Source organism: Emys orbicularis, chromosome 16 (assembly GCF_028017835.1).
Source record: "Emys orbicularis isolate rEmyOrb1 chromosome 16, rEmyOrb1.hap1, whole genome shotgun sequence".
Taxonomy (NCBI): domain Eukaryota; kingdom Metazoa; phylum Chordata; order Testudines; family Emydidae; genus Emys; species Emys orbicularis.
This window is the reverse complement of record NC_088698.1, coordinates 27,930,273-27,948,085: the sequence shown is the minus strand read 5'-3', so window position 1 is coordinate 27,948,085 and position 17,813 is coordinate 27,930,273. Positions and strand designations below refer to the sequence as shown.

The 17,813-nt window shown below is 51.2% G+C and overlaps 1 protein-coding gene across 1 annotated transcript in view; it reads right to left on the bottom strand.

The window, feature by feature from the left end:
* Positions 1-17,813, bottom strand: part of CUX2 (cut like homeobox 2) — a 219,916-nt gene that overhangs the window by 29,307 nt on the left and 172,796 nt on the right. The window contains exons 5-9 of the mRNA XM_065417817.1: positions 13,023-13,160; positions 9,944-10,067; positions 5,955-6,031; positions 4,115-4,181; positions 1,306-1,354 (exon numbers count right to left, since the gene is read on the bottom strand). Coding sequence (XP_065273889.1) covers positions 1,306-1,354; positions 4,115-4,181; positions 5,955-6,031; positions 9,944-10,067; positions 13,023-13,160 — 455 coding nt within the window. The remainder of the gene's footprint in view (positions 1-1,305; positions 1,355-4,114; positions 4,182-5,954; positions 6,032-9,943; positions 10,068-13,022; positions 13,161-17,813) is intronic.

The window sequence follows — 17,813 nt, the reverse complement described above, 5'->3', positions numbered from 1 at the left end:
TTTGGTGTATTCAGACCCAGGGGTCAGTGTTGGCCCGTTACAGAAATAGGGCTGGCCATGAGGTCCTGGTCTGGATACAAACGTCCCCGAGTTCAGATTTGGTTTGGACCCTGATACCATTTCGACATGCTACTTAATGCCATACAGCAACATAGGCGCCACTGTGCCTGAACCCATGTCCTAATCACCTGTACGGGCAAAACACTGGGAGTGTCAATCCCTCTGTCTCAACCAAATCCCAAAGTGGGTAATTACTTCCTGCTCATCTAAAACGCTTCCTCATTCCAGTTAGACATTGTTTTCTTCTCTTCCTGACCTAAACTCTTGTTTAGTGTCGCTGTGCACTGTTAAACAGCTGCTATGTTCCACCCCAGAGGTGGCTGCCTTTCAGTGGTGGGCAAAGTGATCCCACACATAGTTTGTATGTCATTGAAAAGACATTGACTCCTTCTGCATGAAAGGCCATATCTACATGTAAATTGCTACTTATAAATATTTGTATTACTCATGCCTAGTTTGGATATACATTTTTGTGACTTAGAAAAACCAAACCCTCATGGAAATGTATAAAATGAGTAGTAAGTACTCCAGAAACGTACACAGCTCTGAATGCATTGTTTTGCTCTAGGCCCCAGGCAATGTCCTTGCCTTAAACCCCCCGGATACCGGGGTGATGGTTTATAATACTGATGATACTTGTACTGTGGTGGCACGTCCCAAATAGCAGTGTGATAACTAAAGCACAAAACAAAGAGATCGGGTCAAACTTTGCTGTCAGGGACATCAGGGCTGTCTCCGGTGCCCGAGTGACCAAACCCAAGTAGTTTTAGAGAGCATCGATGGATAAAAGTTGCACTGTTCACAAGGCGTCTCCTTCTGCATGTCTCCTGGTTAACGCAGGAGCGTTCCCGTAGGGATTAACGAGCGACCATGTCATCTGAGCCATGTCTGCCAGATTTGGGTTTAGTTCCCTTCGCCAGCCCTGGGAGCTGTAAGGAGATCCCATGTTCACCGAGTCAGTTCCCCCATCCCGAGAAGCCCTAACGTGGCAGATCCAGCAGGATAGATACAAAGGCTCCGGGGGTGCAGCTGACATGGACAGAGCCCAGGGCAAGGGGTGGAGCGTTTAGCATGGCCACTGCCATCAATGGCTGTGGGACCCTGCACCCACCTGGATCTGCCTCCACTGCCCCCGCTGCAGAATGAATCGCCTCAGTCCCTGGATAATCACGGGGAGCAAAGGGAAGGAAAGCAGTTATTTGGGCCGCGCCAGCTCGATATTCAGCGGAAAGAATTTCTCCTCACCTGATTGGCTTTTTCAAGGTTTGTCATGATCATTGCTACTTCATCTGCCCTGAGACAGCAAAGCAAAAAAACAATTAGTTGGAAGGCGGCAGAGTGTCCCCACAAACCTCCCATTGTGTTCACCAATCATCCAGGTGGCTTTTTTTAACACTTAATTGAAATCTGACATTTTAGCCATCTGTGTGCAATATACATAACGCAGCCTTGCAAAACGGTCATGGAAACGTACTGACCGAGGCACAAAATCTTCTTGCATGCCCCTGCAGCGACGTGGCCGACGCAGGGATTGATTGATGAAGAAAACACTAAAGATATTTCACTCGCCCATCAAAAAGAACATTCCCACCCCACGAGTGGAATTTTGCTGGGCTGGCTTAACGCTCATCAAAGGGGCCAGACTGACAGCTCTGCTGGTTATCCACAGGTCAGGTACAACATGGGCAGCAGTCATGCTAACTTCCCCACCCCGCCAGCTCTGGAGCGACCCCCTCACGGGGTTAACAGGAGTTCAGGCTCCGTGGCCTTGGCGTCTCTGCTAGCCTGCCAGCAAGGAGGTGGTTCGTGCCAGCTGTGATGCGAGTGTTACGGAGTGGGCAGCTGTCCATTAGGAACTGGCCGCAGGCCATCCCAGCTCGTTTCACGCCGGCCAACAAACAGCCGTGAGATGGGAACAATCTCGGGTCATTAACAAGCCAGGCCTATATGTGAGGGGGGGATCGCGACATGAAAGGGTCCTTCTCCCCCTGCCAGTTCTCTGAGCCACCCACGGCTCCAAATTATTTCCAAAAGGCCTCTTGATCTCGGGCTGTTTGTCAATGAGGAACATTTGCATCGGTTTAATTGACTCCCACCCACTATTTCACCAGTCGCTGAGAGCTGGCACAACTGCTCTGTACATGGTGGCGGATTTGTTTATTGTAGGAGGGTAAATACTCAAAGCTTCCCATTTGTGATCTCCAGTCCCAGCCACGCAACACACATGGCTGGTGAATTAACAATATAGAAACAAGCCAAATGAACCCGAAGGGGGGAGTCCAAAACGTGACACCGGAAGATGCAAAGACACCAAGGGATGGGACAAGCCCTTTTTTCATCCCCATCATTCCGTGCATGGCGGCTGCAGTCCTGATCAAAGGCAAAATCAGTTACAGCACCGCGTGTACAAATGGCTTCTCAAATTATCAAAGAGCATCTGCTTTGGTATTATATGATTAAGTGTTCTGACTCTGTTGCATAATGGAAATGAGTGTGTGTGTGTGTGTGTGTGTGTGTGTGTGCTGTGTTAGCAAGACCGGTGGAACATTTGAACAGCTGTAAATGCTTGGAAGCCTCCACAGCTAGCGAGAGCCGAAGGGAGGGAAAAGATGTTCCTGACTCATAAAAGTAAATGGCACCCGACCAACAAAAATAAGAACAAGCAAATGTACATTTAATGAAGTGGAGGAGCCAGTTAAACATAATCCAGTGACCGTGCTCTCCCCCTGCCATTGGAAGACGGCTCAAGGTGTATTTGCATGTCTGGAAGGACCTGGGAAGGTCCAGCGATTTTTAGGAAGAACTGATTTTACCTTATTATAATTTCTGAAGTCCAGATCTACAACAAGACTGTGTGGAAGTCGGAGGGTCTTTGGATCTGGGGTCTTATTGGAGATCCCTCTCTAGCAGAAAATCTAGGAACCTCGACACCCCACCTGGGACTGGCTGACTTCCCAAGTCACTTTCTCAGACAGTTGAAACTGCTCCTGAAATTCTGATCTTTTCTTTGATGAGTCTGCCCCTATCCTCAGTGCCCTCTTGCCATGCTGAGCATCTATGCCATGCCACCCAAGTCTGCCCTTGGATACGGGGGTGCAGCCAACAGGCAGAGCTGGGATTAGAACTTGGTGCTCCCTCATTCCATCCTTCATGCTCACACCATTCAAGCACATCTCTGGAGGCCTGGCTGACGCGGACTGGGAAACCACCTGGCCATGGCATCTTTCCAATAGCTCCCTTGCTCGTGAAAATGACCCCGATCCCTGTAGAGACCCCAAACTCAGAGCGAGCGGAGTAGTCTGCTGAGAGCTGATCTAGTGTTTGGTGCATCAGTCTCAGAAATATCCCCCCTGAAGGTGATTCTTCTGGGACCTGAAGAGATGGCTGGCTAGCTCTGTGATGCTGCTTGGAGACCTTCAGCCGTTATGGTTGCTTCGCTCTGCTCCGGTGGGGAAAGGCTGGATTAAATGCAAGGGGACTCTTCCAATGGCATAAAATTAATACAGACATCCCTGCCACCCCCACTCCCGCCTCCTGGCAGGCGGCATGGGCAGAGTACGGCTGGAACTGCCTCTCGGGAGATCACAGGCTGCTGGATGAAATGAAATGCTGACCAGGTACAATTTAGGGTAGCCCTGAGGCTGCTCCCAGTTGCAGTGGGGGCCGATTTGGGGGAGGAGTAAAGGTGGTGTGATATCACAGTTGCCCAGCCCCCTGGTGTGCTGCACTGAGTGGCGCTTCGTTCGAGGTGAGGATCTAGCCTCCAGAAAGTGGCATGCGTGTAGGTGTACACAACGCGGGTCTATACCCAGCTAGATACCCAGTGGCAAACAGCTGGCTGGAGATATAAGTGGTTAGTATTAGATCTGCCATAGAGTGCAAAGCCCCGGCATCAGGAACGTGGGGATGACGGGCCTTGTTCCAGCTCGGTCTCTCTTGACACATCTCACATGCAACCCGAAGGCCGGGCCCTCCTCAAAGGCTGTGGCCAGACACAACGTCTCTGCTTGGACCGTGCACGGCTTTGGTCGATAGACAAAACCGAGTGACTTACTTTGAAGCCGCCTCTTCATCATATTTACACCGCAGGTCGAGCAGCTCCGTCTGGGTCGCCTTTAGCGCTGACCAGATGGAAAATCAAACAACACACAGTAAGTAACGCTCTCCCCTTGGCAGGAGATTTATTGGTGGCTGGTAAAGCACCGGCCGGTTGGAAGGTGGATCAAGCCGCCTTTGGCAGGCTCCCACTCAGCCCTCTGTTCTGCTGCCGTTCAAATGAATATTTTTTTTTAATTTTTATTTCAACTGATGCAAAACCAAGATGCAAATAAAGACAATACAACTGATAGGCTTTAAAAAATAGTCACCATGTTCCTAGACTTTAGGACCAGTTAATAGATTTTCGACCCAAACCTTTTTGGAGCTCCTGAAACGTTCAATTAGCCTCTGTGTTGTTAGCGAAGGGATGAACATTTTTCATGCACCAGCGACTTTCTGGGTTCCCGCCGGCAGCAGAAATAGAGCGCGAGAACCAGAGAAATTAAACCTGGAGAGATCTAATAGGCCCATTCCTCGCCCTACAGTACAGGCCAGATCTTCAGCCGCAGTGAACCAAAGTCACTCTGTTGAAGTTAATGGAGCTGCATTGATTTATCCCAGCTGAGGATCTGGCCCTCTCTCTCCTAGTTCATTATCCACAGTAGTTTCTACTCCCATGGGGAGACCAGAGTCTGATACTGTCAGAAAGTTATTCCTGGTAATGGGGCCAAAGCCTGGCCCTAGAGAAGCCAGTGGGAGTGTTGTCATTGGCTGCAGTGGGGTCAAGATGGGGCCCAATTTTCCTCCACTTAATTTCATCCCCAGGCTCCTCGCCGTGCCCCCTTGTACCACCCTGCACAGCTTGCCCCCTTCCATGGCACCCAGATCTCCTCCTCTCTTCACCCTTGGGTGACCATAACCCAGCCAGTGGCTGTTTGTTCAAGACCTTTAGCAGCTGCTTTTCCTGCCCAGTTTGCCCTTCCTCCTGCACCATGGCCCTGGGTGTTCCAAACACAGGACGTGAGTGTGGCAGAGCAGGGCACTGCAGGACAGATGCCCTGAGTGTGGGAGAGCCCCACAGAGATGGCGTGGGCAGCGTGGCAGGGCAAAGGGGCATGACAGCGTCTATGCACACGCCTCTAGGCAGCGATTGACGACAGGCTACAGGGCAGCTCTGCGCACCAGGAACACAGGAGAGCGTCTGAGGCCACGAACACGTAGCCTCAGCAACTTCCTGCCTGCAGCCCCCTCCAGCTGCAGAACCAGAGTGGGTGCAATTCCCCCCTCTGGCCGGGGGACTCCAGGGGGCAGGCACTCAATCCTTGGGGCCAGTATGTCCTTAGGCACAACTAAGTCAATGGAGTCACACTGGCCTAGCGGCTAGAACACTGGCCTGGAACCCAGGAAAGCTGGGTTCTATCCCTGGCTCTGCTGCTGCCTTGATGGGTGACCGTGGGCAAGTCATGCCCCTCTCTGCCTCAGTTTCCCTATCCGTAAAATGGGGATAATGACACTGACCTCCTTTGTAAAGCCCTTTGAGATCCAGTTCCCACTGAAATCAGTGAGACTCTCCCTGTTGACTTTACTGAGGGTAGGGCTGGGCTGGGCAAGCAAGTCCAATCTGAATGTGGTCCCATGACGATAAAGGCCATACAGGTGTGATGTGCCCCTATAGCATGTTCTCCCCTTGGCGTGCACATGTGACCCCCGACTGCTCTGCCAGGAGGGCAGTGATGTCCGCGCACCCAGGGGAGAAGAGCCAAAGCACCACTGAGCCTCACCCACATCTGGATCTACGGCCAAGGGCTCAGGGACCCACGCTGGGCGGGACTTTTGGACGTCACATCTTTCAATACCTGCATGTAGCACTTTGATCTTTTCTTCTGCTTCCCCCAGCCTAGCCGCCAAAGTGATCTGTGCTTCCTGTAGTCCCCTGTGAAGAGAAGGGTCGATATCAGTGACCAGCTTCTGTGCTCATACACAGCTCACCCGGGGCCAGCATGAGGCCTGGCTCTCTGGAGTCACTCCCAAGGGTTGGGAATGCACGAACAGCTCCGCTTTCTCCACACCGGGCCATCGAGCTGCTCATTTCGCTTTTTTAACATGTACTTAAACCCCATCATTCAGAAGTTTCCCTAGAAAATTTATATGCCTATTGCAGCCGAGACGTTTTCATGCCACTAGAATTGTCCGCATTCCATTAAAAACCTCTATTTCCAGGGGTTTATAGCCCCGGCAGTAAAAATTCACTTCAGGCTGAAAAACTTGGCATGTTGGATCTCAGCCCAGAAATAAATTTCTGGGCAAAAATTGGTGAAAAGAATTAAAGATCTACCTATAGATAAATAAGAGAGAGGGGGGGAAGAAAAGAAAATCCTTTGGGCTATTTTGGAGTTCCTCTAAGAGTGGAAATGAACCAGAAGTGAGTACATGCCGTTAATGGACTCCTTCACTCTGCTAAGCCTCCAGCACAACTCACACACGCTCTGGACCCCAAGCGCTATCACTGCAGATGCAGGCGCTGTCCAAACAGTCCATGAGGAATTTGCACTAGCCAGACTTTGCAGATGCCCACGGTGCCAGCATCACTGTTGACCCAGGGGGATGGCAAAGCTCCGTGCCGTGTGTAACCGTCGCCCGAGCCAATGATCAATGCAACGGGTTGACATAACAGACCTTCCTGGCTCTGAAGGATGGGTCACCACCTCCTGGGTCAGTTACTTGCAAGCTAACAGCTAGAGAGTCCGTCGAGAATCTAGGTTTTCAGGACCCTCTAATCGCACACGTAACTAATCCAGCCAGGATTGTGCACATCTGAAATACCCTTCCCTAGCTAGCAATCTTTGTGATCCAGAGAGAGGCAGCAGCTGTGGAAGGGTTTCTCCACTGGAGCAGGGGTGACATATCAGCAAACACTCAGCCTTGACACTGGGGGCGCCCAAGAGTGGCTGGTAAAGGTAACGGGGGAGCGGAGCGTGAGCACCCCTTCCCACCAGCCGAACCCACTGGTGTGGGAAGGGGGCAGAGGCAGTGCTCTGGGACAGCTGCCCGGTGTGCCATTGTCCCCTGGCAAATCTCCAGGAATTAACTGGGAGATTTTGCTCTGTACCCTGCAAGCGCCTCCTGACGAGGTCGAGGGAATGGGGCCCGTGCATAGGCACAGGTCGGGAGACCATGGCAGCTCACCTCTGGCAGGGCTGGCCTTCCAGACACACAGTCTCGATGCCTGGCTTGGGGCACCCACGTGATTGGAAGGCCATGACTCACGGTCCTCTGCAGTCCCCGCCTCGAGCAAATGATTCATCGGGGCCTGGGCAAGCTTTAAAATGGCGTTGCCCCTCCCTTGGGTGACCCCACGTGATCCAGCCCATTATCGGGGTGGCCTTTCCCACCTCCTGTTTCATTGGAGGTGTTGGGTCGGCCGGACAGAACTGCACCATGCAATGAATGGCTGTGGGGCAAAGATCCAACGAGCGGCAGCATCATTAGCAGGGAGCCCGTAATGCTGGATTCAATAGCCACAGCGCCAAAACACAGGCCATCCAGCCCCCCAGATCCATGGAGTTTGTGGCAGCTCCCCAGCAACCAGGACATTCAGATCTAGGAGTCAAAACTGAGGTCAGCACTTCCCTCTCAAGCACCGGCACTGCCCCTGGGTTCCCCTGGCACATGCCAACACCCTGCTAGCCTGGGCAGTTCGGACTCCAGCGGTACCCAGCCCAGCCATGGGCCAACAGAGACTGCGCTGACGGGGTTCCTACAGAGTACTACATCATTGGCATATCTGCTCCCTCAGCCCCCGCCTCCCAGCCCTCTTGCTAGCTGCTGTCACAACACTCGAATAGCCTGACCCTGGTGCCACGGCGCAGTCTGCACCGTCCCTCTCCCCGGGGACCCATGACAGAGTTTATTCCACTTAGACTCTCTGTCGCTTCCCGGTCACTGGACCAAGGCCTCCATGTGGAATCTGTGACTCGTCTTGAGAGTTACCTCCCGGAGGCCCCAAACGGCCTTCCCCTGCCTTGCAGGAGTCCCTTAGCAGCAGAACGGGCTAAGTTCCACCGTGCAGGGGGAACACACTAGAGAGAGAACCTGCCGAGGAAGGAAAGGCCTTGCCCTGTGCGCGCCATGCTGGATAGGACCCCATCTCTGGTAGCGTAAGGAGTAGTGGTAGGCCCAGGGATGGATGTGAGAGTGGCTCCTGGGTCGGGCCCATATTTTCAGAAGAAGCCACTAATCCTGGGTGCCCTAGATCCTCACAGGGCTTTAGGCGTCTAGCTTCCGCAGCCTCAATCCCCTGGAGGCTCTGGGCCGAAAGGCCTAATTTTCAGAGGCGCTGAGCACTCTCCACTCCCAGCGAATCAGGCCCACACGCGGACAGACAGATGAGGCAATGTGCCTTGCAAATCGCCCTCGTCTCCTGGAGCAGCACGGGACGGGGCTGGACTTATTTGAGAAGACAGTAAGGAAACACAAAGTGGATGCATCTTTCAGGTTATAAGGGGACCACATTTTTAATCATTTTCTGACAGTCAGAGGGGAAAATAAAAACCCACCTGTAATTAACCTGAGGTGGGAAAAAAGCAATCAGGGAAAAGTTATTTTGCATTATTTCTAACCTGTGTTTGGCAGGAGCTTCCTCCAAAAGAAGGGCAATGGAGGGTTTAAAGCTCCTGCATTTGTTAATCAGCTCAGCATGCTAAGGTAGAACAACGAAGTTCCATTAAAGGAGCTTTTGATAAACTTTAGCCTGTCGAAACTGAAAGGCCAGTTAAGAAGGAGGTTCATGTGCTGGGCAGTATTTATCTGAATCCTCCAAGCAAAACAACACCCGGGAGAAAGACGAGTCGGTGATTGCCATGTTTACCAGATGGGGACAGGAAATAAACTCCCAGGTCTAGGGATGACGGTACAATGACCACGACAGTGTGCATGCAACATACACACGTAAACACACTCACACACACCCACACAATCTTGTATGCACTAGCGTACAAACGTCTCTCTCACTCAAGCAGATCTTTGCCAATGGGCATCTCTTCCAAGGACAGCATAAGCCCCTGTTTCAGACTGGTTTGCCTTGGCCAGATGGTGACCGAGGACAGAGTTTTTCTTTCTGGCACATGACTCCCTTTCCCCTCCTCAGCAGCCCTGAATGAGGTCGCATCCATGGAGGGCTTGAAAAGCTCCCTTTGGATCCTGGTAATGCCACTGTGAGCACCAGCCAGAGGGGGTCGCTCTAGAGTGCTGTTGGAGCTCCTGCCCCTGGACACAAGCCCAATGGACCAAACCCAGCCCTAATGTAACTTCACCGGGGTCAAAAGTCACTTACATCAGGCCTGATTTGGGGCCCATTTCTTCCACACCTGCTGGCCTGAGACTCAAACTCAGATCCCCTGCCAGAGCAGGCTGCGTGCGGACAGGCCAGCCTGTGAGGTGAGGAAACCTAGATACCAGAAATAACCATTAATTTGAATGAAAAACGGGAATCAAATCCCTTAGGCAGCTTTGAAACTCTCAAGTCATGGGGATGGGCCCAGTAGGAAACGGTTCAGATGGGTAGGGCAGGCAGAGGATGATGCCTGGTGTCTGGCCCCGTGTTGCCAGGGCAGGACATGTGAACCTCAGCCCAGCTCGCAAGGGGGAGGAGCACAGAATAAATGCTAGGCAGGCGAGAAAGAAGGTGAGGATGGATAGACAGAGCTGTATGGGGACGTATAAAGAGGACAGACAGACAGAGGGAATATGTATGCGGACAGACAGACAGACTCACATTCCCACCGCAGGCAGCTCTAGATCGTATTTACTTTTCGGTTTTACGGCCCATCCTCTGCTACTCACGTACTTCTGTTTTTCGGCTTCATTTCTCTGCAGCAAGGTGTCTGTGAAAAGTGCTTTGCTGTTGACGCTGGTGAGCCTGGCTCCCTCCGACACCGTGAGCCCAGCTGGAGACGTTCCCCCTCTTTGCTCTGCGGGGGGGTGGGGAGGGGCGGGAAGAAAAATTCACATAAGCAGCATGACAGAAGTGAAAAAGCAACCACTTCTTCCAGGGCCAAGAGATCAATCTCAGGGGGTAAAGAATCGATTTCCAGAACTTCAGCCACGGAGTTAATACATTCTGCAGGTTCCGCTGGTCAATTGCGTTAGAGGATCACAGCGGGGCGTGAAATCCTGAGTGCAGCCCGAAGCCTGCCAAAGTGGCAGCTTCCTGGCTAGGTTATATCTGCTAATAGTCTCATTCGAACCACTTCAGCGCCTAGTGGCGGGAAAGTCTGTAAATGACCAGCAAAGCTGTCTAAGCTACACTACACTGCGCCTCCAACCTGGAGCACAGTATGCCTGCATGAAACCAATCTTCTGCATAAAGAGCTCTCAGAGCTCAAGACCCGTCATTACTTACACCCTGCGTGGCTGCGATTTTCACGGGGGGGTGGGGTTGAGGAGGGGGAGAGTGTAGCTTTCTGGGCTGGAACACTGGAAGCCGGTAGCCTTCAGGTGCTGGGCACTAGAACTGGCTGGGAATTTTTTAGACAAAAAGGGCTTTTTGTCGGGAAATGCCAGTTGGTCAAAACCAAAAGTTTTTGTGGAAACTTACTGGGTTCAATGAAACTTTAATGGGGGAGGTCAGGGCCGCCCGGGGGGGGGAAACGGGGCAATTTGCCCCAGGCCCCGGGCCCCGCGGGGGCCCCCACGAGAATATAGTATTCTATAGTATTGAAACTTTTTATGGAAGGGGCCCCCGAAATTGCTTTGCCCCAGACCCCCTGAATCCTCTGGGTGGCCCTAGGGGAGGTTTCTGAGAACCAGGATGGAATTTCTGGTCAAAACCAGAGAGAGATACGCACCTCCCCAGCAGGCTGCTGGTTAAAGCATGCACCATGGGCGACCCAGCCCATAGAGTGAGTCTCTCCCTCTCTGGCCCAATGAATATTTCATTATTTATACAAAGTTGAGCAGCTCCAACTCTATCACCTGGTGAATTAGGAAGGGCAGGGGTTCAAACCTGCATCTCCCACACCCCAGGTAAGCGCCATACCCACTTGGCTGCTGGCAGGAGGTTGGGCTCGCTTGATCTCTCTCTTGTTTTTTAACCATTTCTTTGGAATGCTCTAGATTTTGTTCCAACGCAAAAGGAAAACAGATGCTGAAACTGTGACATTTTTCACAAAGTGCAGTTCTTGTTTTCCGGACAGCCCTGCTGAGCACCCTCCCAGTCCCAGTGCACCTCGCAGGAGCCGGCTGCATCATCTCGGGCCCTGCAATGACTGTCTCGGCCCAAAGTGGTTCGCACCCCAAACGCTGCTGTACTGAGAACCTGACAGGGAAACTGACCACAGCCAGCTGTGAAAGTGACCTCCTGCATTTCCAACAGGCAAAAAACCAGACAAGTTGCCTGAAGAGCAAAATAAGCTACTTGGGCCAGTTCAGGCTCCTTTTCAGCTTTAAAGATCTGAGGAGTCATTAGTGACACATGGTAAGAAACAAAGGTTTGTTGAGAGTACAAGGCCAGATCCTTAGCTGGCATAAATCAGTGTCACCAGAGCCGGGCCTAGTGGGGAGAGCGCTGGACTGGGACTCAGTAAACCTGGATTCTATTCCTGGCTCTGCCACTGGCCTGCTGGGTGACCTTGACCTCCTCCCCTCTCTGTACCTCAGTTTCCCCATCCGTAAAATGGGGCTAGAGACCCTGACCTCCTTTGTAAAGCCATTTGAGATCTACTGCTGAAAAGCTCTGTATAAGAGCTAGGTGTTAAATATGATTAAATTACACTAGCTAAAGAGCTGGTCCGTGATTTTTATTCTGACAGTGCCCCTTTAAAACTAAGCCCCAATGTTAACTGTGCTGTTGCTAATAAATATTCGTTAGAATTCATTTGTTTCTTCTTGTTCTTTTTCTCCACCCTGGGTGACATTTCACTGGGGTTTGCAGAGGGGCCCCCAATGAAGTACCGCACTGGTGGAGAAAGAAATGAGCACATGGTATTATTGCACACAACCTGGAACTGCAGGGGGCTGCCCTAGAGAAGGACTCTGTCCTGTCCCTTGGCTGCCAGAGGCCGGGAGAAAATGCAGCTCAACTCAGTTAAAGCCCATTGGATTGACAAGCCTGCGTGAGGGCAGCAGGGTATGGCGTTTGCTGCTGATTCTGCTCCCTGGCTGCCCAGTCCCTTTCACGGTGATCAGCTGGTACAAATCAGCGCAGCTCCTCGACTTTGAGGATCAGGCCCCTTGACTTTAATGGGAGTAGACAACCTCCTGGGGGCACACAGGATTGGGCCCCTCCCTGAAGCGTATCAAATGGAACAGATTCCACACACCACAGGGGGCATCAGGTGGGGGTTCAGTGACAGGCACTCGCCAGCACAGCCCTCACCCGTCAAACCAGCCCCCAGGCGGCCCCTCACTGGGCAGAGAGGAGCACCGATTAATCTACAGTGGATCCCAGCAGGGACCCCCGGCCCAGGGAGAGCGCGAAGCTGCAGGGAGCTGGCCCACCCGTCTGCAGGGGGATCAGCCTGGCCTTCCATTCTCACCTTTGACTCCGAGTCGGGGATGGGAAGAAAAGCTCCATGGAAGGGACTGAGCTGGTTTGGAGCAAAAGCCCCATGAAGCTGCTCCCACCCTGGAAATGCTGGACCGGCCTGGCCTCGACCCGCAGCCCTGAAGCAGAGTGCAGGGAAGTGTCCATCCCTCCCCCAGTCGCCGGGGTGTCCCGTGTCCCAAGCGGAGCACAGACAGGACGGATGATTTGCCCCATGCAAGCGCTAAGGGTTATTATTATTACCCAGCTGGAAACTCAACTGGAGGCCTGCAAAGGCCTCTGCCTGCCCCAGCACCGGGGGACAGGGGACAGGGACATGCCCCTGGCTCCCCCTTGTCCGGGTGCCGGAAATGAACCAGGGCAAGGGAGGAGCGGCTGGTACCTTTGGTGCCAAGGAGCTCTGGATGCTTCTTCCGTTGCCTGTTGAGCTCCTTCAGGGGTGGGTTCTCAGGGTCGAGGCACTGGACCTGCTGCAGCCTCTCTTCTGAGCTCTGCGCCACCTCCAGGACAGGAACGGGGTCTAAAGGGGAGCAAGGCGACGAGGTGAGGGGCAGCAGCTGGCAGTGAGCTGCCCCCGCGCCGTCTGGGAACAATGCGGACGCTTGCAGCCTGGATCAGAGCCTGCATGCCCGGGCCGGGCCGGTGACCAATGCTAGGGTGAGCGTAACTGTTCCTTTGCACTGGCTCGAGGCCGTCTGTGTCATGGGGAACACGGGCCTCCCTTAGCGGGCGGTTGATCCAGACTGTAATGGCCATGGCAGCTAGGCGTGAGCCCCAGGCTGCACTCCCTGCACACCCAAATTTCCCGCATGGCAGGGAAGGCAGGATGGGTTTCCTCTTACAAACCCCCTTCTCGATTCTGCACAGTGTGCATGCCGCAGCCACCTTCCTAAATTAAAGGGGCCAGACTCTGCTCTCGGTTACACCAGCATCAATACGGAGCGACTGCAGCCAAGTCTATGAATTAGCTCCTGATTTAGGCCCCCATTTCTGACTGCCCCAGTCACCCATGCGTCCGTACAGCGCAGCGATCCTGGAAAAGCGGTGTGCATGCAAACCACCAGCTAGGACGCGTGGCCTCAGTGACACGGGCATTTGGGGCGTGTGGGAGCTTTTTAAAACCCAGGCCTTAGAGCGGGGCAGGGAGATCAGAATCCAAACGTGGCGTCTTTGAGATTGTCCTTAACATAAGCCAGCGAGCCGTGTTGAAGTCTGAGCACACTCGTAAGCGCTGCGAGAATAAAGGCTTTCATCGCAGGCCTTCAGGAGGACTCCTATTCATGTGGCCCTCCATTCCCACCCCGAAACCTGCTCGAATGCCAGCCAGCAACACACACTCCTGATAATGCCTGTTTATTTAGGCAAAGGCAGGCACAGACAATAGCAGTTTGTGCAGAGGTAAGCAGGTGCATTCAGAACAGTATGTCTTCCCTCTGTCAGCATTACACCATCATTAGCTAGTGTCTGCTCAGCAGGGTGTGCCATTATGTCTCCCAGGGCTGATGTAATTATACATTGACATAATTAACCCAGCAAGCCCATTAAGCAGGCCAGCTAAAAATTCATCTATAATTATTTGTTGTGTGCATGCTAATGAGTCCATCTGCACTGCCATTGTACAACATGAACAAATTAATTTACAAGTCTGGATTTTTAATAAGTTCAAGAAAATGCCTCCTATTGAGCCAGGTTAATTTTTTTTTTTTTAAGAGGAAAAGAGGGAAAAAAATAGAATCAAATTCTCCAGGGTCAAAAACTTAGATAAACAGGGAAGAGGAAGAGAGCCAGGCACTCTGCCTTCTACCCCACACCTATGGCACAAATCCAACTGCAAAACAACTGGCAATAAAATCCAACTCTGTTGCTAAGAACAACTCCCTCAGCCTAGGATGGTATCAAATGCAGAATAATTACAGGCGGTAGTAACAAATGGTGCCAGCTCGCCACAGCCGTGTGGACGGCATGACTGACCTTTCATTTTCCTTGCCGTATATAATTGTACAGGGGCCGCTTGGAGACATTTGGCGGTGGGAAGTCGACAAGGCGCAAAGTCAGTTTGAAATCATAGACAGGGCAATTAACTGGGATACAGGGCCTGTGCGGATTGCCTTACTCCTGCGAGGAGCCCATTGGGCCATGTTCTCATCTCATTTACACAGAGGTAGACCTGGAGTAAGTCCTCTGAGTGAACATGCTTCCTCTGGATTTCCACCAGCGTCATGGCCAATGCTGGTCTTACTGATTCCAGCTCATATGAAGGGGAAATTCACCCCGTGTAGAGGGTTGACCAATCAAAGTCAATGCCCTGCTCAAGTCCCACTTAAGCCCTATGGCCCAGACTCTCCAAAGATATTTAGCTGCTTAACTCCCACTGATTTCAATGGGAGTTGGTTGCCTAAATACTTTTGACGATATGGGCCTTGTGTTGGTCTTTTGCATGGGGGAGAATTTCACCCACAGGAAGCAGGATTTGACCCCTTTATGTTTGCCAGGATTCTTGTAGCCGTGTATATTTATATACTTGGGCCCCCATCTTCCGGACACTTATACACCTACTTAGCTTTGCACCCACGATTAGTCAACGTGATTGCAGTCAATGGGACTATTCATGTGTAGAAAGTTGGGCACATGTGAAATTAAATACCAGCTATCTGAATCCCCTTTACCTGAAAATCCTAGTTATCCGAGTCCACATGTGTATGCCTGGTTATTGGATGCTTTTGGAGGTCCCCCAGGCCTTTTGGATAAAAGGGCATGTACTGCATTTCTGGGGCACCCATCTCTGGAGAAACACCCCAGTGGATGAATTGTTCGAACGATTGCCATCTCGTCTGCACCTAGGGTGTATGCTGTAATGGAGGTAAGCAGCTGAGTTGAGGCCTGATCTGGCTTCCATTGAATTCAATGGGCGTTTTGTCAATGACTAACAGGAGCAAGACCTCAATGGACATGCTCTGCCACTGCCAGACTCAACGGCAATAGCTAGAAATGCTCCGTGTAGAAGGATTTGTAAAGAAGTCGTCCCTGCAACTTGTGAGTCATTGGTTTGGTGAATATTCCTTCCCGCAGGTGAATCTTGGTCCATTGCACAAGACAAATGAGACTCTTCAGATTGGTCTTGGGAGATGCTCTTTGACTACCCAGGGCCATTTCCTTGGGCTACGCACCCAGCTAATCCTTTACCTTCTCAGCCTGCCTCTTGGGAATCTAGAGAACAGACTGAGAGAGCAGAGCAGGGCATAAGGGAGGGAAAGGAAGCCGCCTACAGTCACACAAAAGCCTGAAGCGCTGGTAGTGGCGCACAGAGTAGTGGTTAGGAACCACCGATTCAGAACAAGCAGCAACCCTCGTGCTCTCCAGATGCAGATGCAGCAGGAACTGGCTTGCAGCATGGTATGCCGTGATTCAGGTACAGACTTCCAATGACACGTATTGGGTTTGCCTATGAAAACTTGACACCAGTTAGGCTGCTGGTGTGCTGAGACCAATCCTGTCTCATTCTGCCTTGTTCCCTTGTTCTCTCCCGTCAGGCTGTCTGTATTCCTCTGTGGTCTCTTGTCTTGTAGTTAGATCGGAAGCAATTTGGGGCAGGGACCAGCTTTTTGTTCTATGTTTGTACAGCGCCTAGCACACTGGGGTCCTGGCCCATGACTAGGGCCTCTAGGTGCTACGGTCATACAAATAATAAACAACAGTAACAAAATCCCAATGATAGCCTGTGCCCTGACTGTGCTACCAGATGCACTGCAGAGGAAATGAACAAGCTGAAATGGCCGGAAATAATAATTCTCTAAATTGTCAATAATGACGCTAACCATTCTGGAGCAGCTGGAAACACTCCTTGACATTACAGTCTGAACTCTCTTCTCAGAGACCATCTTGGAATCCTAGTAACAGATGGCAGATTTCAGGGGTTTACTGGAGCAAAATTAATCCAATTTCACGCCAACCGTACCCAAAGCCCAGTGAAGTCAGTGAGAAGACTTGGGTGTGGCCCTTGACCAAGAACCTCAACCGCACTAACCAGTTAAGCATATTTTTCAAGGCTTTACTTGGGTATGGAAGGCCGGTTCCTCAGTTGGCGTAAATCAGTATAGCCTGGCTGACTTCAGTGGAGATAAATTGATTTATACCAGTGAAGGTCTGGTGCTAAATGTTGCTTTCTACCGAGTATAAATGGCTACAAAAGTCTCCTTGTAAGACCAATTTGAACTCTCCAGTTTCCGATGAAGAAATCCTCTGGAAGAACAGAGAATTGGCTCCATACATTTTCTAAGACAGAAGATCAAAATGAAGTAAATATTTAGTCAAAGACCAAAATGCTCCTTTGACACCTTTCAATTTCTACCTTGACATTATGTATAAAAGACCTGATCCAATTCCTACTAAAGTTAACGGGAGTCTTTCCCTAGGCTTCGGATATAGCCCATTGGGTCAAATTTTCAATACATCTTTATCCAAGTCTACAGTTTTGAAGGTGCAAAACTGCACCAGTGAACACCCGCTATTTAATTCATGTCAACATCAAGGTCTCTGATGATCCCCACCAATCAAAAACTTACACTGCTAAGTGAGCAGAATTAGCGAATCTGCCAAAATGGAGGCCATTGACTGAAACTCTGGCCTTTTTCGTTCTAGCAAAACGGGCGAAATACATTCCTAGTAGAACGCCACTAACTTCATTGAGTTACCCCAACGATGAATCTTGCCCAAGGAATCTACCGCCTGGTTTTCCGAAGAGGGCACCATTCCAAATGAAGGCAGCGGGACTGCAAGCATTCGGCACCTTTGAACAACAGGCCCTGAGCAAATTACTATATCCCTGCACTGGCATCACACCCTGATGGGCGCACTGGTTCTTTTCCATCTCTTGCTGCAATTAGTCTATGAAAACCATTCTCCATTAATTTCTTCATGCAACCACCATTTCTGCCGAAATCCAGAGAACAACAATCCATTGTTGTTAATTTTGAAACACAGCCGGGTGATTTTCTTTATAGAAATAAAAGACCAGACAACTAGAAGTCTGTCAAAATATGCATACTTAAAATGCCTGTAACTGAAGAATCGCTGTATCAAAGGAAATCCCATTTACTTTGTCTTGAAGAATTATTTGAGGCATCAGCTAAATGTCAGGCAGAGTGACTAAGGTACACAAGTTAAAGGGGGGGGG